At 54.9% G+C, this 19,662-nt stretch overlaps 1 protein-coding gene across 1 annotated transcript in view; it reads left to right on the top strand.

Annotated features, from left to right (window-relative positions):
• LOC134932324 (uncharacterized) overlaps positions 1–19,662 on the top strand; it is a 176,556-nt gene that overhangs the window by 47,472 nt on the left and 109,422 nt on the right. Inside the window, exons 2-4 of the mRNA XM_063926646.1 lie at positions 1,202–1,264; positions 1,364–1,462; positions 2,542–2,649. Coding sequence (XP_063782716.1) covers positions 1,232–1,264; positions 1,364–1,462; positions 2,542–2,649 — 240 coding nt within the window. The 5' untranslated portion in view covers positions 1,202–1,231. The remainder of the gene's footprint in view (positions 1–1,201; positions 1,265–1,363; positions 1,463–2,541; positions 2,650–19,662) is intronic.

The following is a 19,662-nucleotide window of genomic DNA, read 5'->3' as shown; positions in this document are numbered from 1 at the left end:
AGGGGCGCACTGGGATGTTCTAATGTTATTGTAGGGACTCGGGAGTGTAGTGCAGTGATGTAGTGCAACGCATAGGGGAGATGTAGTGTAGTGATTTAGTGCAGCACATATGGGGGAATATAGTGTAGTGATGTATTGTAGCTCATATGGCGAATGTAGCATAGTGATGTAGTGCAGTACATAGGTCGGTTGTAGTGTAGATATGTAGTGCAGCACATAGAGGGATGTAGCGTAGTGATGTAATGCAGTGTATGAGGGGGATGTAGTGCAGAGCATGGGGGGGATGTAGTGTGATGTGGTCCACTGTAAAAGGGGAATTAGCATGGGACGTAGTGCAGCATACAGGAGGGTGTAGTGTAGTGATGTAGTGCAGCATATGGGAGGATATAGTTTAGTGATGTAGTGCAGCACATAAGGGGGTGTAGTGATGTAGTGCAGCATACAGGGGGAATGTAGTGCAGTGATTAGTGTTGTAATGTATTACAGCATATAGGAGGAATGCAGTGCAGTGATATTTTGTAGTAGGGATGTGCGAACACGCTGATGTGGAGGGGGCATATCAGCAAGACACTGGGGACATGTGCAGAAAATGCTACTGTGGAGGGGTTACAGGCAAGGCTGCCAAGAGAAATCCTGGGAACATCTACGATCAGATCTGAATCACCCCCAGGGTTAGGTTGTGGGGGTTAGGGTTCGGCTGCGGGAAGGGAGGGTTAGTGGGTTGAGAGGGTTAGCGCACTTACCAGGTGTCAGGATTCTTAGCGCTGGGATGCCAGTGTCGGTCTTGTGACCCCAGCATCGTAAGTGCCAGGATCCTGTATCCACCCGTTTTCAACAAGGTACTAACCACCTTGTTTTTATTTAGTGTAGGAGGGGGGCCCAAAGCATATTTTTGCACCCGGGCCCACCACTTGCTAGTTCCGCCAGTGGTCAGTGATGTTTGCAATATTTTCAGGGGATTTAATTTTATACAGTTTAGTGCAGTTTTTTAGGTAAATTGCTTGGTTCTATTCAGGGGTTTTTTTGTTTGTTTTTTTCCTCTTGTTATTGGTGACCTTTAGTCCACTTATGACACTTCTTCTTTAGTTATGAATTTCAGTCTGCTTCATAGCTCCAATGAAACAAAATCAAAATATTGTATGGACTGTTATTGTTTTCTGTATGTAAGTGTTCATATTTTATGTTTTTCTTCCACTTACAGACTCTTCCAAAGGGGATTAGTTTGTAAAAAATGCTCTGTACACACACTGCTTCTGCTGAGGAGGTAAGACTATCATACATCCCAACATCTATTGAATATAAGACATCTAACGTACTCCAAATACTTTATTTATGCTAAGTTTGTGCGTCTTATCTCTTTCAGTATGGGAACACTCCTCTGCACTATGCTGCCCATGCTGGCAACATAGACAGAGTCATTAAACTAATTCAGGATGGATATAAAATTCTGTGTAAGAATATGGTGAGTATACTACTCGCTGCATTAAGAGTGGGTGAAATTAAAGGGTTCTAATGGTTATTTACGAATGTTACAGCATGCAAATGTTTTAAATATCAAATTCAAGTTTGTACAGCCATGGAACGATCTGGGTGGTCCAGGGTGTTCCTTGCTTTGTACCCTGCACCTAAAAGTGTACCCTCATGCAAAAATTAGGTTTCCTTTTGGATGACAAGATTATCTCATTTAGGGAGAGTTCCCTATTTGGCAAAGCGCCTGCAAAGCATTTTCATTCCTTCTCAACTCCATGCTGGCCATAACATGTGTGTTATACCCAAAAATAGGGATTTGTGCTGTCCTGTGCCCACATATCTATAGTTATCCTTTATAATAAAAACGCTGTTCCTCACCTCTGTAGGGTGGCATCAAGTATTTTGCACGCTGGAGGCCACTAGATGGCGTCCTACAACCAACCCCCCCCCACCCCCTCCCTTCCCCTTTAGTCAAAGAATTTTTAACCATTTTCATTTGTTGGAAACTATGGGGAAAAACTGAGCTGTTATTCAAAGAGTTACTGGATGTAAATTCTATTATTTGCACCGGAGGCGGAGAGCGGGACTAGAAGGTTTTTTTTTTAATTTCCTTCTTGCCAGCACTTCAGAAAAGCACATGGCTATCGGTCAAGGAGATAGTATTTGTGGCAGTTTTGTTATACCACATTAAAGCAGTATTTTAGTTTGTTCAGGAGTAAAGTAAGTAAGCCATGGCCAAAGCCCTTGCAATCACTGCTGTCTAGAACAGCCTCAATGGAGTCCTGTGGTGCAGGGGCTGACAGGCAACTTTCAGCCTGGGGGCAAACACAAGCAAGCAGCCCCGAGTTATAGAGAATTCAGGGGAAAAGGGACAGTGGGAGAAACTGCTGGGGAAAGAGAGATATTGAGAGACTGCATAAGCTGACATTCAGTTTTAAGTAAAATTGACAAGGCATTTATATATTATTTTCTTATTTTTGATAGCAATCTATGTTATGATAATGTCATATAAATATATATATATATATATATATATATAAAACTTAACTAGATATATCTTTCTCTTTGCAGAGTGGTCTCACTCCGTTGCACTTCGCGGCATTTGGTGGAAAGGTACATGTATTAGAAAAGTTTCTGCCTGAATGCTCACATGCAATCAATCTACAAAGCATACTTACGGTATGTATGGTAATGGAATATATGTCAAATATCTGCAATAAAAATCTGATCCATTTAGTCTTCACACTATTTGCTTTTTAAATTATAAGGGCACGGTCGTGCCCTTATATTAAGGCTGAATCGAACAAACGGAATTCTCCCATAGGGAACTTCTGAGATGGGGGCATGGTGTTTGAGGGGCTACACCTCAAAACTGATTGGACGTACCGAGCTGAAATTTGGCATGGACGTGTAGAATCGTCACCCGCTGGTGCATGCCAAATTTCAGGGCAAAATAATAAAAAATGAGGAATTGAGAGTAAGCTAAAGTTCCAACTGTCAGTTTTTTTCTGCCACTCCCTCTGTGGCTTTTTGACATGGTTTTCCTATAGAGTGAATGAGGATTTTTTTGGGAAGGCATAACTCAGGATAGAGGACAAATTAAGACTTGGGGTTTGTTTTATTAGATAGAGTATGTCCCAGTGTAGTGCCTTTTGGGGTTGTGGTTTTTGAAAAAGTTATAGTTTTTTTTTAATTAAGTAAAATATGCCCCATTTTAAAGATAGGGCTTTTCAATTTGTTGCGCCTGCGCAGTGGCCGCCAGCAGGGGGTGAACATAGATGAGCTTGTCAAGTTGTGCACGAGGAGAGCGCGGGAAGCAGTGTCTCGTGCATGACGAGGACAGCTGCAGGCGGCGGGAGGACGAGAAGGAGGGAGCGTCTACAAGACCCGGAGGAGATCGCGGGACGTGATCGACGGAGGGAGCCTTACTGGGGAAGGAGAACGACGGAGCAGAAGCCGGGTCCCCTTCAGGAGTGTCAGCGGGAGGAGATAGCCGCAGCTCGGAGGAAGCCGGCAGGATGTATGCCATCCTTTCTTATTTTTCTTATACTTCTCCCGCCCGCCCTGTTGTGTCCGCCCGCCCGGCCGCCCTGCTGTGTCCGCCCGGCCGCCCTGCTGTGTCCGCCCGGCCGCCCTGCTGTGTCCGTCCCCCGCCTGCCCGCCCGCCCTGCTGTGTCCGTCCTCCGATGCTCTGCCCGCCCGGCCGCCCTGCTGTGTCCGCCCGGCCGGCCTGCTGTGTCCGTCCTCCGCCCATCCCCCCCGCCCTCCCTGCTGTCTACGCCCATCCCCCCCCCGCCCTCCCTGCTGTCTACGCCCATCCCCCCCCCGCCCTCCCTGCTGTCTACGCCCTCCCTGCTGTCTACGCCCATCCCCCCCGCCCTCCCTGCTGTCTACGCCCACCCCCCCGCCCTCCCTGCTGTCTACGCCCACCCCCCCCGCCCTCCCTGCTGTCTACGCCCACCCCCCCCCCCCCCGCCCTCCCTGCTGTCTACGCCCATCCCCCCGCCCTCCCTGCTGTCTACGCCCATCCCCCCCGCCCTCCCTGCTGTCTACGCCCATCCCCCCCGCCCTCCCTGCTGTCTACGCCCTCCCAGCTGTCTACGCCCATCCCCCCCCGCCCTCCCTGCTGTCTACGCCCATCCCCCCCCGCCCTCCCTGCTGTCTACGCCCATCCCCCCCGCCCTCCCTGCTGTCTACGCCCATCCCCCCCCCGCCCTCCCTGCTATCTATGCCCATCCCCCCCGCCCTCCCTGCTGTCTACGCCCATCCCCCCCCCGCCCTCCCTGCTGTCTACGCCCATCCCCCCCCCGCCCTCCCTGCTGTCTACGCCCATCCCCCCCGCCCTCCCTGCTGTCTACGCCCATCCCCCCCGCCCTCCCTGCTGTCTACACCCATCCCCCCCGCCCTCCCTGCTGTCTACGCCCATCCCCCCCGCCCTCCCTGCTGTGTACGCCCACCCCCCCGCCCTCCCTGCTGTGTCCGCCCATCCCCCCCCCGCCCTCCCTGCTGTGTCCGCCCATCCCCCCCCGCCCTCCCTGCTGTGTCCGCCCACCCCCCCGCCCTCCCTGCTGTGTCCGCCCATCCCCCCCGCCCTCCCTGCTGTGTCCGCCCATCCCCCCCCCGCCCTCCCTGCTGTGTCCGCCCATCCCCCCCCGCCCTCCCTGCTGTGTCCGCCCATCCCCCCCCGCCCTCCCTGCTGTGTCCGCCCATCCCCCCCCGCCCTCCCTGCTGTGTCTGCCCATCCCCCCCGCCCTCCCTGCTGTGTACGCCCATCCCCCCCCCCCCCTCCCTGCTGTGTACGTCCACCCCCCCCCGCCCTCCCTGCTGTGTCCGTCCATCCCCCCCCGCCCTCCCTGCTGTGTCCGTCCATCCCCCCCGCCCTCCCTGCTGTGTCCGTCCATCCCCCCCCGCCCTCCCTGCTGTGTCCGTCCACCCCCCCCCCGCCCTCCCTGCTGTGTCCGTCCATCCCCCCCGCCCTCCCTGCTGTGTCCGTCCATCCCCCCCGCCCTCCCTGCTGTGTCCGTCCATATCCCTGCTGTGTCCGTCCATCCCCCCCCCGCCCTCCCTGCTGTGTCCGTCCATCCCCCCCCGCCCTCCCTGCTGTGTCCGTCCACCCACCCCCCCCGCCCTCCCTGCTGTGTCCGTCCATCCCCCCCGCCCTCCCTGCTGTGTCCGTCCATCCCCCCCGCCCTCCCTGCTGTGTCCGTCCATATCCCTGCTGTGTCCGTCCATATCCCTGCTGTGTCCGTCCACCCCCCCCGCCCTCCCTGCTGTGTCCGTCCATCCCCCCCGCCTTCCCTGCTGTGTCCGTCCATCCCCCCCGCCCTCCCTGCTGTGTCCGTCCATCCCCCCCCGCCCTCCCTGCTGTGTCCGTCCATCCCCCCCCCCCGCCCTCCCTGCTGTGTCCGTCCATCCCCCCCGCCCTCCCTGCTGTTTCCGTCCATCCCCCCCCGCCCTCCCTGCTGTGTCCGTCCAACCCCCCGCCCTCCCTGCTGTGTCCGTCCATCCCCCCCCGCCCTCCCTGCTGTGTCCGTCCATCCCCCCCCGCCCTCCCTGCTGTGTCCGTCCATCCCCCCCGCCCTCCCTGCTGTGTCCGTCCATCCCCCCCCGCCCTCCCTGCTGTGTCCGTCCACCCCCCCCGCCCTCCCTGCTGTGTCGTCCATCCCCCCCCCGCCCTCCCTGCTGTGTCTGTCCATCCCCCCCCCGCTCTCCCTGCTGTGTCCGTCCATCCTCCCCCGCCCTCCCTGCTGTGTCCGTCCATCCCCCCCCGCCCTCCCTGATGTGTCCGTCCATCCCCCCCGCCCTCCCTGCTGTGTCCGTCCATCCCCCCCCGCCCTCCCTGCTGTGTCCGTCCATCCCCCCCCACCCTCCCTGCTGTGTCCGCCCATCCCCCCCCCGCCCTCCCTGCTGTGTCCGTCCATCCCCCCCGCCCTCCCTGCTGTGTCCGTCCATCCCCCCCCTGCCCTCCCTGCTGTGTCCGTCCATCCCCCCCGCCCTCCCAGCTGTGTCCGTCCATCCCCCCCCGGCCTCCCATCCCCCCCGCCCTCCCTGCTGTGTCCGCCCGCCCGGCCGCCCTGCTGTGTCCGCCCGGCCGCCCTGCTGTGTCCGCCCGGCCGCCCTGCTGTGTCCGTCCCCCGCCTGCCCGCCCGCCCTGCTGTGTCCGTCCTCCGATGCTGTGCCCGCCCTGCTGTGCCCGGCCGCCCGCCCGCCCGCCCTGCTGTGTCCGCCCGCCCTGCTGTGTCCGTCCTGCCGTGTCCGTCCTCCGCCCATCCCCCCCCGCCCTCCCTGCTGTCTACGCCCATCCCCCCCCCGCCCTCCCTGCTGTCTACGCCCATCCCCCCCCGCCCTCCCTGCTGTCTACGCCCTCCCTGCTGTCTACGCCCTCCCTGCTGTCTACGCCCTCCCTGCTGTCTACGCCCATCCCCCCCGCCCTCCCTGCTGTCTACGCCCATCCCCCCCCGCCCTCCCTGCTGTCTACGCCCACCCCCCCGCCCTCCCTGCTGTCTACGCCCATCCCCCCCGCCCTCCCTGCTATCTACGCCCATCCCCCCCGCCCTCCCTGCTGTCTACGCCCTCCCTGCTGTCTACGCCCATCCCCCCCCGCCCTCCCTGCTGTCTACGCCCATCCCCCCCCGCCCTCCCTGCTGTCTACGCCCATCCCCCCCCCGCCCTCCCTGCTGTCTACGCCCATCCCCCCCGCCCTCCCTGCTGTCTACGCCCATCCCCCCCGCCCTCCCTGCTGTCTACGCCCATCCCCCCCGCCCTCCCTGCTGTCTACGCCCATCCCCCCCGCCCTCCCTGCTGTCTACGCCCATCCCCCCCGCCCTCCCTGCTGTCTACGCCCATCCCCCCCCGCCCTCCCTGCTGTCTACGCCCATCCCCCCCGCCCTCCCTGCTGTCTACGCCCATCCCCCCGCCCTCCCTGCTGTGTACGCCCACCCCCCCGCCCTCCCTGCTGTGTCCGCCCATCCCCCCCCGCCCTCCCTGCTGTGTCCGCCCATCCCCCCCCGCCCTCCCTGCTGTGTCCGTCCATCCCCCCCGCCCTCCCTGCTGTGTCCGCCCATCCCCCCGCCCTCCCTGCTGTGTACGCCCATCCCCCCCGCCCTCCCTGCTGTGTACGCCCATCCCCCCCCGCCCTCCCTGCTGTGTACGTCCACCCCCCCCCGCCCTCCCTGCTGTGTCCGTCCATCCCCCCCGCCCTCCCTGCTGTGTCCGTCCATCCCCCCCCGCCCTCCCTGCTGTGTCCGTCCACCCCCCCCCCCCGCCCTCCCTGCTGTGTCCATCCATCCCCCCCGCCCTCCCTGCTGTGTCCGTCCATCCCCCCCGCCCTCCCTGCTGTGTCCGTCCATATCCCTGCTGTGTCTGTCCACCCCCCCCCCCCGCCCTCCCTGCTGTGTCCGTCCATCCCCCCCCCCGCCCTCCCTGCTGTGTCCGTCCACCCCCCCCCGCCCTCCCTGCTGTGTCCGTCCATCCCCCCCGCCCTCCCTGCTGTGTCCGTCCATCCCCCCCGCCCTCCCTGCTGTGTCCGTCCATATCCCTGCTGTGTCCGTCCATATCCCTGCTGTGTCCGTCCACCCCCCCCGCCCTCCCTGCTGTGTCCGTCCATCCCCCCCGCCTTCCCTGCTGTGTCCGTCCATCCCCCCCGCCCTCCCTGCTGTGTCCGTCCATCCCCCCCCGCCCTCCCTGCTGTGTCCGTCCATCCCCCCCCCGCCCTCCCTGCTGTGTCCGTCCATCCCCCCCCGCCCTCCCTGCTGTTTCCGTCCATCCCCCCCCGCCCTCCCTGCTGTGTCCGTCCATCCCCCCCGCCCTCCCTGCTGTGTCCGTCCATCCCCCCCGCCCTCCCTGCTGTGTCCGTCCATTCCCCCCCCCGCCCTCCCTGCTGTGTCGTCCATCACCCCGCCCTCCCTGCTGTGTCTGTCCATCCCCCCCCCGCTCTCCCTGCTGTGTCCGTCCATCCTCCCCCGCCCTCCCTGCTGTGTCCGTCCATCCCCCCCCGCCCTCCCTGATGTTTCCGTCCATCCCCCCCGCCCTCCCTGATGTGTCCGTCCATCCCCCCCGCCCTCCCTGCTGTGTCCGTCCATCCCCCCCCGCCCTCCCTGCTGTGTCCGCCCATCCCCCCCCCCCGCCCTCCCTGCTGTGTCCGCCCATCCCCCCCCCCGGCCTCCCTGCTGTGTCCGTCCATCCCCCCCGCCCTCCCTGCTGTGTCCGTCCATCCCCCCCCTGCCCTCCCTGCTGTGTCCGTCCATCCCCCCCGCCCTCCCTGCTGTGTCCGTCCATCCCCCCCCGGCCTCCCATCCCCCCCGCCCTCCCTGCTGTGTCCGTCCATCCCCCCCCCGCCCTCCCTGCTGTGTCCGTCCATCCCCCCCCGCCCTCCCTGCTGTGTCCGTCCAGCTAGTGGAGCCCGATGCTGGTGTAAAAAATACGGGGGTCCCCTACTCTTTTTGTCCCCCGTATTTTTTGCACCAGCACCAGGCGCAGAGCCCGGTGCTGGTTTTAAAAATACGGGGGATCCCCTGTCCGTTTTTCCCCCGGATTTTTAGAACCAGGACCGGCTCGAAGAGCCCGAGGCTGGTTATGCTTTGGAGGGGGGACCCCACGCAATTTTTTTTCCGGGTTTTTTACATTCCATTTAAAAAATAATAATAATCTTTTAAAAAATATATAAATAATACTTGTGCCTCCAAAAAAGAGAAACCAAGTACCTAATCCCTTCTAATATAGATATGCTATTACCAAAAAAACAACAACTTTTATTTATTAGATTCCGCCTGCAAAGTGTGACGGATTGAAAATGACGAATTTACTGTTTAAAAGCACTGTTGTCGAATTTACAAACTTCAATTGAATATACTTTTGTCGAATTGCTGCATTTGTACCATTGCAGAAAAGTCGAATTTGTCAAATGACGAATTTTAAAAAGTCGAATTTTGAAAGCCTGTAAGAATAGGCCCCGCCCCCTTCTTCACATCAGCCGTCCCCTTCTACCCCTGTACCTTGCTCTCTCCTGTCTGTGTTCTCTCCCGTCTGTAGGACTAGGCCCCGCCCCCTTCTTACCCTCCAGTGACTGCTCTCTCCTGACAAGTGGACCAGGCCTGCCCCCTACACGCTGCTGGTGTCTTCATTGTTACTTGGTCTGGAGCTCCGTTGGGGAGAGAACTCACGTGAGCTCATTAAGAATGAGGAACTGGGATGTGCACCTGACACACACGCACACACGCAGCACCTGACACACACGCAGACACGCAGCACCTGACACACACACACACACGCAGCACCTGACACACACACACGCAGCACCTGACACACACACACACACACACACACGCAGCACCTGACACGCAGCACCTGACACACACACACACGCAGACATGCAGCGCCTGACACACACATGCAGCACCTGACAGACACGCACACACAAAGACACGCAGCACCTGACACACACACGCAGCATTTGACACACACACGCAGACACGCAGCACCTGACACACAGACATGCAGCGCCTGACACACGCAGACATGCAGCACCTGGCACACACATGCAGCACCTGAAAGACACACACACACGCACACACACACACAGACATGCAGCACCTGACACACCCACACACACAGACATGCAGCACCTGACACACCCACACACATACAGACATGCAGCACCTGACACACACACAGGCAGCACCTGACACATATATACATGTGGCATTTAACGCACGCACGCACAGCACCTGACACACAATCATATACACACGCAGCACCTGCTACTCACACATATATACACATGCAGCACCTGCCACTCCCACATACATGAACAGCACCTAACACACACATATATACATGCAGCACCTGACACACACATACACGCGCAGCACCTGACAGTCGCACACATGCAGATGCGACACCTGACACAAACACATACACTCTCAACACCTGACACCCACGTGGCAGCTGACGCATACAAATGAAGCCCCTGAGATACACACATATACACGTGCAGCACCTGAGACACACACACACACACACACACACACATGTATGTACACGCGCGGCTCCAGGCACACACATACGTACGTACACGCGCGGCACCTGACACACACACACACACACGTACATACACGTGTGGCACCTGACACACACACACGTATGCACACGCGTGGCTCCTGACACACATACACACATGTACGTACACGCGCGGCTCCTGACACACACACATACACATATATGTACGTACACGCGCGGTTCCTGACACCCACACACATGTACATGCGCGGCTCCTGGCACACACACACGTACACGTGCGGCACCTGACACATACACGCGTGTACGTACACACATGCACAGCACCTGACATACACATGTAGGTACGCGCCACCTGACACACACACACGTACACGCACGACACCTGACACACGTACGTACACGCACGGCACCTGACACACACGTACGTGCACGCACGGCACCTGACGCACACGTACATACTAGTGATGAGTGGGTTCGGTTCGTCGGAATCCGAACCCCCCGAACTTCACCCATTTTACACGGGTCCGAGGCAGGTTCGAACCTTCCCGCCTCGCTCGGCTAACCCGAGCGCGCCCGAACGTTGTCATCCCGCTGTCGGATTCTCGCGAGATTCGGATGTCTGCATTCGTGGACATGGGACCCCTTTCAGTCCGTCTGGTCCGTGTGTTCGGTTTGTTTTGCCAAGTACGTGGATTTAATCTGGAACCTGGATCAGGTGAGTATAATTATCTTTTTTCTCTATCGTCCTAGTGGATGCTGGGGTTCCTGAAAGGACCATGGGGAATAGCGGCTCCGCAGGAGACAGGGCACAAAAAGTAAAGCTTTCCGATCAGGTGGTGTGCACTGGCTCCTCCCCCTATGACCCTCCTCCAAGCCTCAGTTAGATTTTTGTGCCCGGCCGAGAAGGGTGCAATCTAGGTGGCTCTCCTAAAGAGCTGCTTAGAGAAAGTTTAGCTTAGGTTTTTTATTTTACAGTGAGTCCTGCTGGCAACAGGATCACTGCAACGAGGGACTTAGGGGAGAAGAAGTGAACTCACCTGCGTGCAGGATGGATTGGCTTCTTGGCTACTGGACATCAGCTCCAGAGGGACGATCACAGGTACAGCCTGGATGGTCACCGGAGCCTCGCCGCCGGCCCCCTTGCAGATGCTGAAACATGAAGAGGTCCAGAATCGGCGGCAGAAGACTCCTCAGTCTTCTAAAGGTAGCGCACAGCACTGCAGCTGTGCGCCATTTTCCTCTCAGCACACTTCACACGGCAGTCACTGAGGGTGCAGGGCGCTGGGAGGGGAGCGCCCTGGGAGGCAAATGAAAACCTATTTGGCTAAAAAATACCTCACATATAGCCTCCGGGGGCAATATGGAGATATTTAACCCCTGCCAGAATACACTAAAGAGCGGGAGACGAGCCCGCCGGAAAAGGGGCGGGGCCTATCTCCTCAGCACACAGCGCCATTTTCCTTACACAGCTCCGCTGGTCAGGACGGCTCCCAGGTCTCTCCCCTGCACTGCACTACAGAAACAGGGTAAAACAAGAGAGGGGGGGCAAAATAGTGGCAAAAATTATATTATAAAAGCAGCTATACAGGGAGCACTTATTATAAGGCTATCCCTGTCATATATAGCGCTTTTGGTGTGTGCTGGCAAACTCTCCCTCTGTCTCCCCAAAGGGCTAGTGGGGTCCTGTCTTCGTTAAGAGCATTCCCTGTGTGTCTGCTGTGTGTCGGTACGTGTGTGTCGACATGTATGAGGACGATATTGGTGTGGAGGCGGAGCAATTGCCAAATATGGGGATGTCACCTCCTAGGGGGTCGACACCAGAATGGATGCCTTTATTTATGGAATTACGGGATAGTGTCAACACGCTAAAGCAGTCGTTTGACGACATGAGACGGCCGGACAATCAGTTAGTGCCTGTCCAGGCGCCTCAAACACCGTCAGGGGCTGTAAAACGCCCTTTGCCTCAGTCGGTCGACACAGACCCAGACACAGGCACTGATTCCAGTGGCGACGGTGACGAATCAACCGTATTTTCCAGTAGGGCCACACGTTATATGATTTTGGCAATGAAGGAGGCGTTACATTTAGCTGATACTACAGGTACCACTAAACAGGGTATTATGTGGGGTGTGAAAAAACTACCTATAGTTTTTTCCTAAATCAGAAGAACTAAATGATGTATGTGATGAAGCGTGGGTTGCCCCCGATAAAAAGATGCTAATTTCAAAGAAGTTATTGGCTTTATACCCTTTCCCGCCAGAGGTTAGGGCGCGCTGGGAAACACCTCCTAGGGTGGACAAGGCGCTCACACGCTTATCTAAACAAGTGGCGTTACCCTCTCCTGAGACGGCCGCACTTAAAGATCCAGCAGATAGGAGGATGGAAAATATCCAAAAAAGTATATACACACATACAGGTGTTATACTACGACCAGCTATAGCGACAGCCTGGATGTGCAGTGCTGGAGTAGCTTGGTCAGAGTCCCTGATTGAAAATATTGATACCCTGGATAGGGACAATGTTTTACTGTCTTTAGAGCAAATAAAGGATGCATTTCTTTATATGCGTGATGCACAGAGGGATATCTGCACACTGGCATCACGGGTAAGTGCTATGTCCATTTCGGCCAGAAGAAGTTTATGGACGCGACAGTGGTCAGGCGATGCGGACTCAAAACGGCATATGGAAGTTTTGCCGTATAAAGGGGAGGAGTTATTTGGAGTCGGTCTATCAGATTTGGTGGCCACGGCTACAGCAATCCACCTTTTTACCTCAAGCTACTCCCCCAACAGAAAAAGACACCGACTTTTCAACCGCAGCCCTTTCGTTCCTTTAAAAACAAGAGAGCAAAGGGATATTCATATCTGCCACGAGGCAGAGGAAGGGGGAAGAGACACCAACAGGCAGCTCCTTCCCAGGAACAGAAGCCCCTCCCCCGCTTCTACAAAAGCCTCAGCATGACGCTGGGGCTTCTCAAGCGGACTCGGGGGCGTGTGGGCGGTCGTCTCAAGAATTTCAGCGCGCAGTGGGCTCACTCGCAGGTAGATCCCTGGATCCTGCAGATAATATTCTCAGGGGGTACAGGTTGGAACTAGAGACAGATCCGCCCTCGCCGTTTCCTGAAGTCTGCTTTACCAACGTCCCCCTCCGAAAGGAGACGGTTTTGGAAGCCATTCACAAGCTGTACTCTCAGCAGGTGATAGTCAAGGTACCTCTTCTACAACAGGGAAAGGGGTATTATTCCACTCTATTTGTGGTACCGAAGCCGGACGGCTCGGTAAGACCTATTCTAAATCTGAAGTCCTTGAACCTGTACATAAAGAAGTTCAAGTTCAAAATGGAGTCACTCAGAGCAGTGATAGCGAACCTGGAAGAAGGGGACTTTATGGTGTCCTTGGACATCAAGGATGCGTACCTCCACGTTCCAATTTACCCCCTCACACCAGGGGTACCTCAGGTTCGTTGTACAAAACTGTCACTATCAGTTTCAGACGCTGCCGTTCGGATTGTCCACGGCACCTCGGGTCTTTACAAAGGTAATGGCCGAGATGATGATTCTTCTTCGAAGAAAAGGCGTATTAATTATCCCATACTTGGACGATCTCCTAATAAGGGCAAGATCCAGAGAACAGCTAGAGATGGGATTAGCACTGTCTCAAGAAGTGCTAAAACAGCACGGCTGGATTCTGAATATTCCAAAATCCCAGTTAATGCCGACAACTCGTCTGCTGTTCCTAGGGATGATTCTGGACACGGTTCAGAAAAAGGTTTTTCTCCCGAGGAAAAAGCCAAGGAGTTATCCGAGCTTGTCAGGAACCTCCTAAAACCAGGAAAGGTGTCTGTACATCAATGCACAAGAGTCCTGGGAAAAATGGTGGCTTCTTACGAAGCAATTCCATTCGGCAGATTCCATGCACGAATTTTTCAGAGGGATCTGTTGGACAAATGGTCAGGGTCGCATCTTCAGATGCACCAGCGGATAACCCTGTCTCCAAGGACAAGGGTATCTCTTCTGTGGTAGTTGCAGAGTGCTCATCTATTGGAGGGCCGCAGATTCGGCATACAGGATTGGATCCTGGTGACCACGGACGCCAGCCTGAGAGGCTGGGGAGCAGTCACACAAGGAAGAAACTTCCAGGGAGTGTGGACGAGCCTGGAAACGTCTCTTCACATAAACATTCTGTAACTAAGAGCAATCTACAATGCTCTAAGCCAGGCAGAACCTCTGCTTCAAGGAAAACCGGTGTTGATCCAGTCGGACAACATCACGGCAGTCGCCCATGTAAACAGACAGGGCGGCACAAGAAGCAGGAGTGCAATGGCAGAAGCTGCACGGATTTCTTCGCTGGGCAGAGAATCATGTGATAGCACTGTCAGCAGTGTTCATCCCGGGAGTGGACAACTGGGAAGCAGACTTCCTCAGCAGACACGACCTTCACCCGGGAGAGTGGGGGACTTCATCCAGAAGTCTTCCACATGCTGGTAACCCGTTGGGAAAGACCAATGGTGGACATGATGGCGTCTCACCTCAACAAAAAACTGGACAGGTATTGCGCCAGGTCAAGAGATCCGCAGGCAATAGCTGTGGACGCGCTGGTAACGCCTTGGGTGTACCAGTCGGTGTATGTGTTTCCTCCTCTGCCTCTCATACCAAAAGTATTGAGAATTATACGGCAAAGAGGCGTAAGAACGATACTAGTGGTTCCGGATTGGCCAAGAAGGACTTGGTACCCGGAACTTCAAGAGATGATCACGGAAGATCCGTGGCCTCTACCTCTAAGGAGGGACTTGCTTCAGCAGGGTCCCTGTCTGTTTCAAGACTTACCGCGGCTGCGTTTGACGGCATGGCGGTTGAACGCCGGATCCTAAAGGAAAAAGGCATGCCGGAAGAAGTCATTCCTACTTTGATTAAAGCAAGGAAGGAAGTAACCGTGCAACACTATCACCGCATTTGGCGAAGATATGTTGCGTGGTGCGAGGATCGGAGTGCTCCGACGGAGGAATTTCAACTGGGTCGATTCCTACATTTCCTGCAATCAGGATTGTCTATGGGTCTCAAATTGGGATCTATTAAGGTTCAAATTTCGGCCCTGTCGATTTTCTTTCAAAAAGAATTGGCTTCAGTTCCTGAAGTCCAGACTTTTGTTAAGGGAGTGCTGCATATACAGCCTCCTGTGGTGCCTCCAGTGGCACCGTGGGATCTCAATGTGGTTTTGGAATTTCTAAAATCTCATTGGTTTGAACCACTAAAAAAGGTGGATTTAAAATATCTCACATGGAAAGTGACCATCGTTACTAGCCCTGGCTTCGGCCAGGATGAGTGTCAGAACTGGCAGCTTTATCTTACAAAAGCCCATATCTGATTTTCCATTCGGACAGGGCAGAACTGCGGACTCGTCCGCATTTTCTCCCTAAGGTGTGTCAGCATTTCATCTGAACCAGCCTATTGTAGTGCCTGCGGCTACAAGTGACTTGGAGGACTCCAAGTTACTGGACGTTGTCAGAGCATTAAAAATATATATTGCAAGGACAGCTGGAGTCAGAAAATCTGACTCGTTGTTTATATTGTATGCACCCAACAAGATGGGTGCTCCTGCGTCTAAGCAGACGATTGCTCGTTGGATCTGTAGCACAATCCAACTTGCACATTCTGTGGCAGGCCTGCCACAGCCTAAATCTGTTAAGGCCCACTCCACAAGGAAGGTGGGCTCATCTTGGGCGGCTGCCCGAGGGGTCTCGGCATTACAACTTTGCCGAGCAGCTACGTGGTCAGGGGAGAACACATTTGTAAAATTTTACAAATTTGATACTCTGGCTAAGGAGGACCTGGAGTTCTCTCATTCGGTGCTGCAGAGTCATCCGCACTCTCCCGCCCGTTTGGGAGCTTTGGTATAATCCCCATGGTCCTTTCAGGAACCCCAGCATCCACTAGGACGATAGAGAAAATAAGAATTTACTTACCGATAATTCTATTTCTCGGAGTCCGTAGTGGATGCTGGGCGCCCATCCCAAGTGCGGATTATCTGCAATAATTGTACATAGTTATTGTTAACTAATTCGGGTTATTGTTTAGGAAGCCATCTTTCAGAGGCTCCTCTGTTATCATACTGTTTAACTGGGTTTTGATCACAAGTTGTACGGTGTGATTGGTGTGGCTGGTATGAGTCTTACCCGGGATTCAAAATTCCTCCCTTATTGTGTACGCTCGTCCGGGCACAGTACCTAACTGAGGCTTGGAGGAGGGTCATAGGGGGAGGAGCCAGTGCACACACACCTGATCGGAAAGCTTTACTTTTTGTGCCCTGTCTCCTGCGGAGCCGCTATTCCCCATGGTCCTTTCAGGAACCCCAGCATCCACTACGGACTCCGAGAAATAGAATTATCGGTAAGTAAATTCTTATTATTTTCAGTTACCCGTGGATTCTACTTGGAGAAGAGGACCGACTGCTTCGTGTCAACATAGGTAAGTATGTGTGTGTCGGCAGGTGTGAAATAAAGTTATACTTTCACGGTGTCTGTGTCCTGTTTTTATTTGGGTATTTTTTTCCCAGTAGAACTACAGGTTACCAGCGGGGCCCGTTTTTCTCCAGCATGCTGGTACTTGTGGTTCTCAAAGTACCAGCTTGCGGGGGAGGCTTGCTGGGACTTGTAGTACTACTGGAAAAAACAATATTCTTTCAATTTTCTCAAGGCTATCAGCCTCCCATCCGCAGCCCTTTTATGGGGGGGGACAGCCTCGGGCTTCACCCCTGGCCCTTGGGTGGCTGGGGGGGGGGACCCTTTGATTGAAGGGGGTCCCCACTCCCCCAGGGTACCCCGGCCAGGGGTGACTAGTTGGATATTTAATGCCACGGCCGCAGGGGCACTGTATAAAAGTGACCCCGGCTGTGGCATTATCTGTCCAGCTAGTGGAGCCCGATGCTGGTGTAAAAAATAAGGGAGGACCCCTACTCTTTTTGTCCCCCGTATTTTTTGCACCAGGCGCAGAGCCTGGTGCTGGTTTTAAAAATACGTGGGATCCCCTGTCCGTTTCCCCCCCGGATTTTTAGAACCAGGACCCGGCTCGAAGAGCCCGAGGCTGGTTATGCTTTAAGGGGGGACTCCACGCAATTTTTTTTACGGGTTTTTCACATTCCATTTAAAAAATAATAATAATCTTTTAAAAAATATATAAATAATACTTGTGCCTCCAAAAAAGACAAACCAAGTACCTAATCCCTTCTAATATAAATAGATATGATATTACCAAAAAAGAAAACTGCAAAAAAAAACTTGTTTTTACATTTTTTTATTAGATTCCGCAGCAAAGTGTGGCGGATTGAAAATGACGAATTTACTGTTTAAAAGCACTGTTGTCGAATTTACAAACTTCAATTGAATATACTTTTGTCGAATTGCCGCATTTGTACCATTGCAGAAAAGTCGAATTTGTCAAATGTCGAATTTTAAAAAAATCGAATTTTGAAAGCCTGTAAGAATAGGCCCCCGCCCCCTTCTTCACATCAGCCGTCCCCTTCTACCCCTGTACCTTGCTCTCTCCTGTCTGTGTTCTCTCCCGTCTGTAGGACTAGGCCCCGCCCCCTTCTTACCCTCCAGTGACTGCTCTCTCCTGACAAGTGGACCAGCATGCCCCTACACGCTGCTGGTGTCTTCATTGTTACTTGGTCTGGAGCTCCGTTGGGAAGAGAACTCACGTGAGCTCATTAAGAATGAGGAACTGGGATGCTTTAATTTTATTGTGAGTAGTGTAGTGTGGTGATGTAGTATGTTGTATGGGGGGTGGTATAGTGTAATTATGAAGTGCAGCATATGGGAGGGCTATAGCATAGTGATGTAGTGTGGCATATGGGGGGGTGGTAGCGCATAGGCGTGCGTACAGGGGGTGCCTGGTGCGCACAGGCACTCCCTAATGTCCAGCACCGCTGCACGCCACGCTTGCTGTAGCACAGTGATCACTGAGTGTGTGATCGGTGGAGCCTAGCCTGCAGCTCATTTCCGTACCTCCCACCACCGATGCGCCCGCCCCCCCTCTGCCTGCTGCTAATACTATGCTGAGTGCATTAGTTGGCGGCCTCACTGGGGGGACTGGCGTCACCTTGCAATGTGACTTGGTGATGTCCGCCCATGCTCTCCTCCCGCCCACCTGTGCTTTCCTCCCGCTGCGGTCTCTCAGTCCTAGTGTGCCGCGGCCGCCACACCACTGGGGACTGGGAGCCGCCGGCAGACACATTCTGCTGAGACTTACTTGTCAGTGCGGGTTCCGGACGGCAGGCGGCGGGTGGGAGGGCAGACGGGGAGCAGGTGTCACAAGGAGTGTGTGGGTAACTAATTCACAATACTTCCGCTCAACGTGGCACTGCTGGTCCTTCATCTCCCATGTCTCTTCACCAGGTGGCGGGCGGCCCGGAAATTAAGTGATGTGTTGTGCAGCAGTCAGTGTGAAGTGACTGTGAGTAACACTGGTGGTGCTGATGATGCTGCTGCAGAATCGGGAAGCAATTAATTCATAAATATAATGTACTCTATCAATGTATTATACATACATAAACATGGACATACGTGTATTTGTGTATACATGTATATACATGAGTGTGTGTTTGTGTGTATGTATATATATATATATATATATATATATATGACTTGGGGTTTGTTTTATTAGATAGAGCATGTCCCAGTGAAGTGCCTTTTGGGGTTGTGGTTTTTCAGAAAGTTACAGGGTTTTTTTAATTAAGAGAAATATGCCCCATTAGAGATCGGGCATTTCAATTTGTTGCGCCTGCACAGTGGCCGCCAGCAGGGGGTGTATTAGAGTGCCTTCACTTGAGAGCCGCAATATGGCCGCCTTCTCCCCGGTTATTCTGTAAATAGGAAAATAACCTCACAGGTTCACATAGGGCAGAGTTGCCACCACTAGTGCAGGGCTGTAACGTACAGTACTAAGGAAAAGCCATATACTAAAGCGGCACGGTGACCTCACCCCTCTCAGAGATACCAGGGCGCAGCACACTGTACGGGGTACACTTGGTACACACACCTGTTAGCTCAGGGCAGCACTATAGGACCCTCCTGTAATGCTGTGCTGGAGGCGTGTAGTGATCAGGGCACTGGGAGACTGGCTGGCTGGTCTCCGTCTCTGCTGCCTATAGAACTTCCACCTCTGTTATATATCAGGGCTGCTCTCCTGTGTGTTCTCTTCCTCTCCTACTTCACACTGGAACTAGCCGCCCAGAGAACGAGAGGGCAGCGGCTGACATCAGAGAGGGTGCAGCAATCTGTGTGGGCAGAGCCCCTCACAGCAAGGTGTCCTTTTGCTGTGCCCCATGTAATCACTGTGATCCATACAGACTCTCACCCTGGTAAGCTCTCTATTTATTATTTATTTTTGTACACTGCAGCATGCTCGAGGGAAGGGAGCAGGCACCCCCCACCCCCACCCCACCGCCACTACTCCTCCGCCAGCATCACTGCCGAGCCGGTCAGTGTTCCGGTGGCAATGAGCAGTAGGCAGCCACCAGCAACAACAGCCAGGAAGCTGTTACTCCCGGCAGCAGTAGCGTCAAGCTGCAATTCAGCCAGCGGCACGATGATCCGGGAGACAGTGGCAGCACAGGGAAGCAGTACCCCCTCCAATCGCAGCACCAACCTGGAGACTGAGGCAGCAACCCACCCCCAGCA

This window comes from Pseudophryne corroboree, chromosome 6 (genome assembly GCF_028390025.1).
Source record: "Pseudophryne corroboree isolate aPseCor3 chromosome 6, aPseCor3.hap2, whole genome shotgun sequence".
NCBI lineage: Eukaryota > Metazoa > Chordata > Amphibia > Anura > Myobatrachidae > Pseudophryne > Pseudophryne corroboree.
The sequence above is the reverse complement of the archived record's forward strand: the minus strand, read 5'-3'. Positions and strand labels throughout refer to the sequence as shown.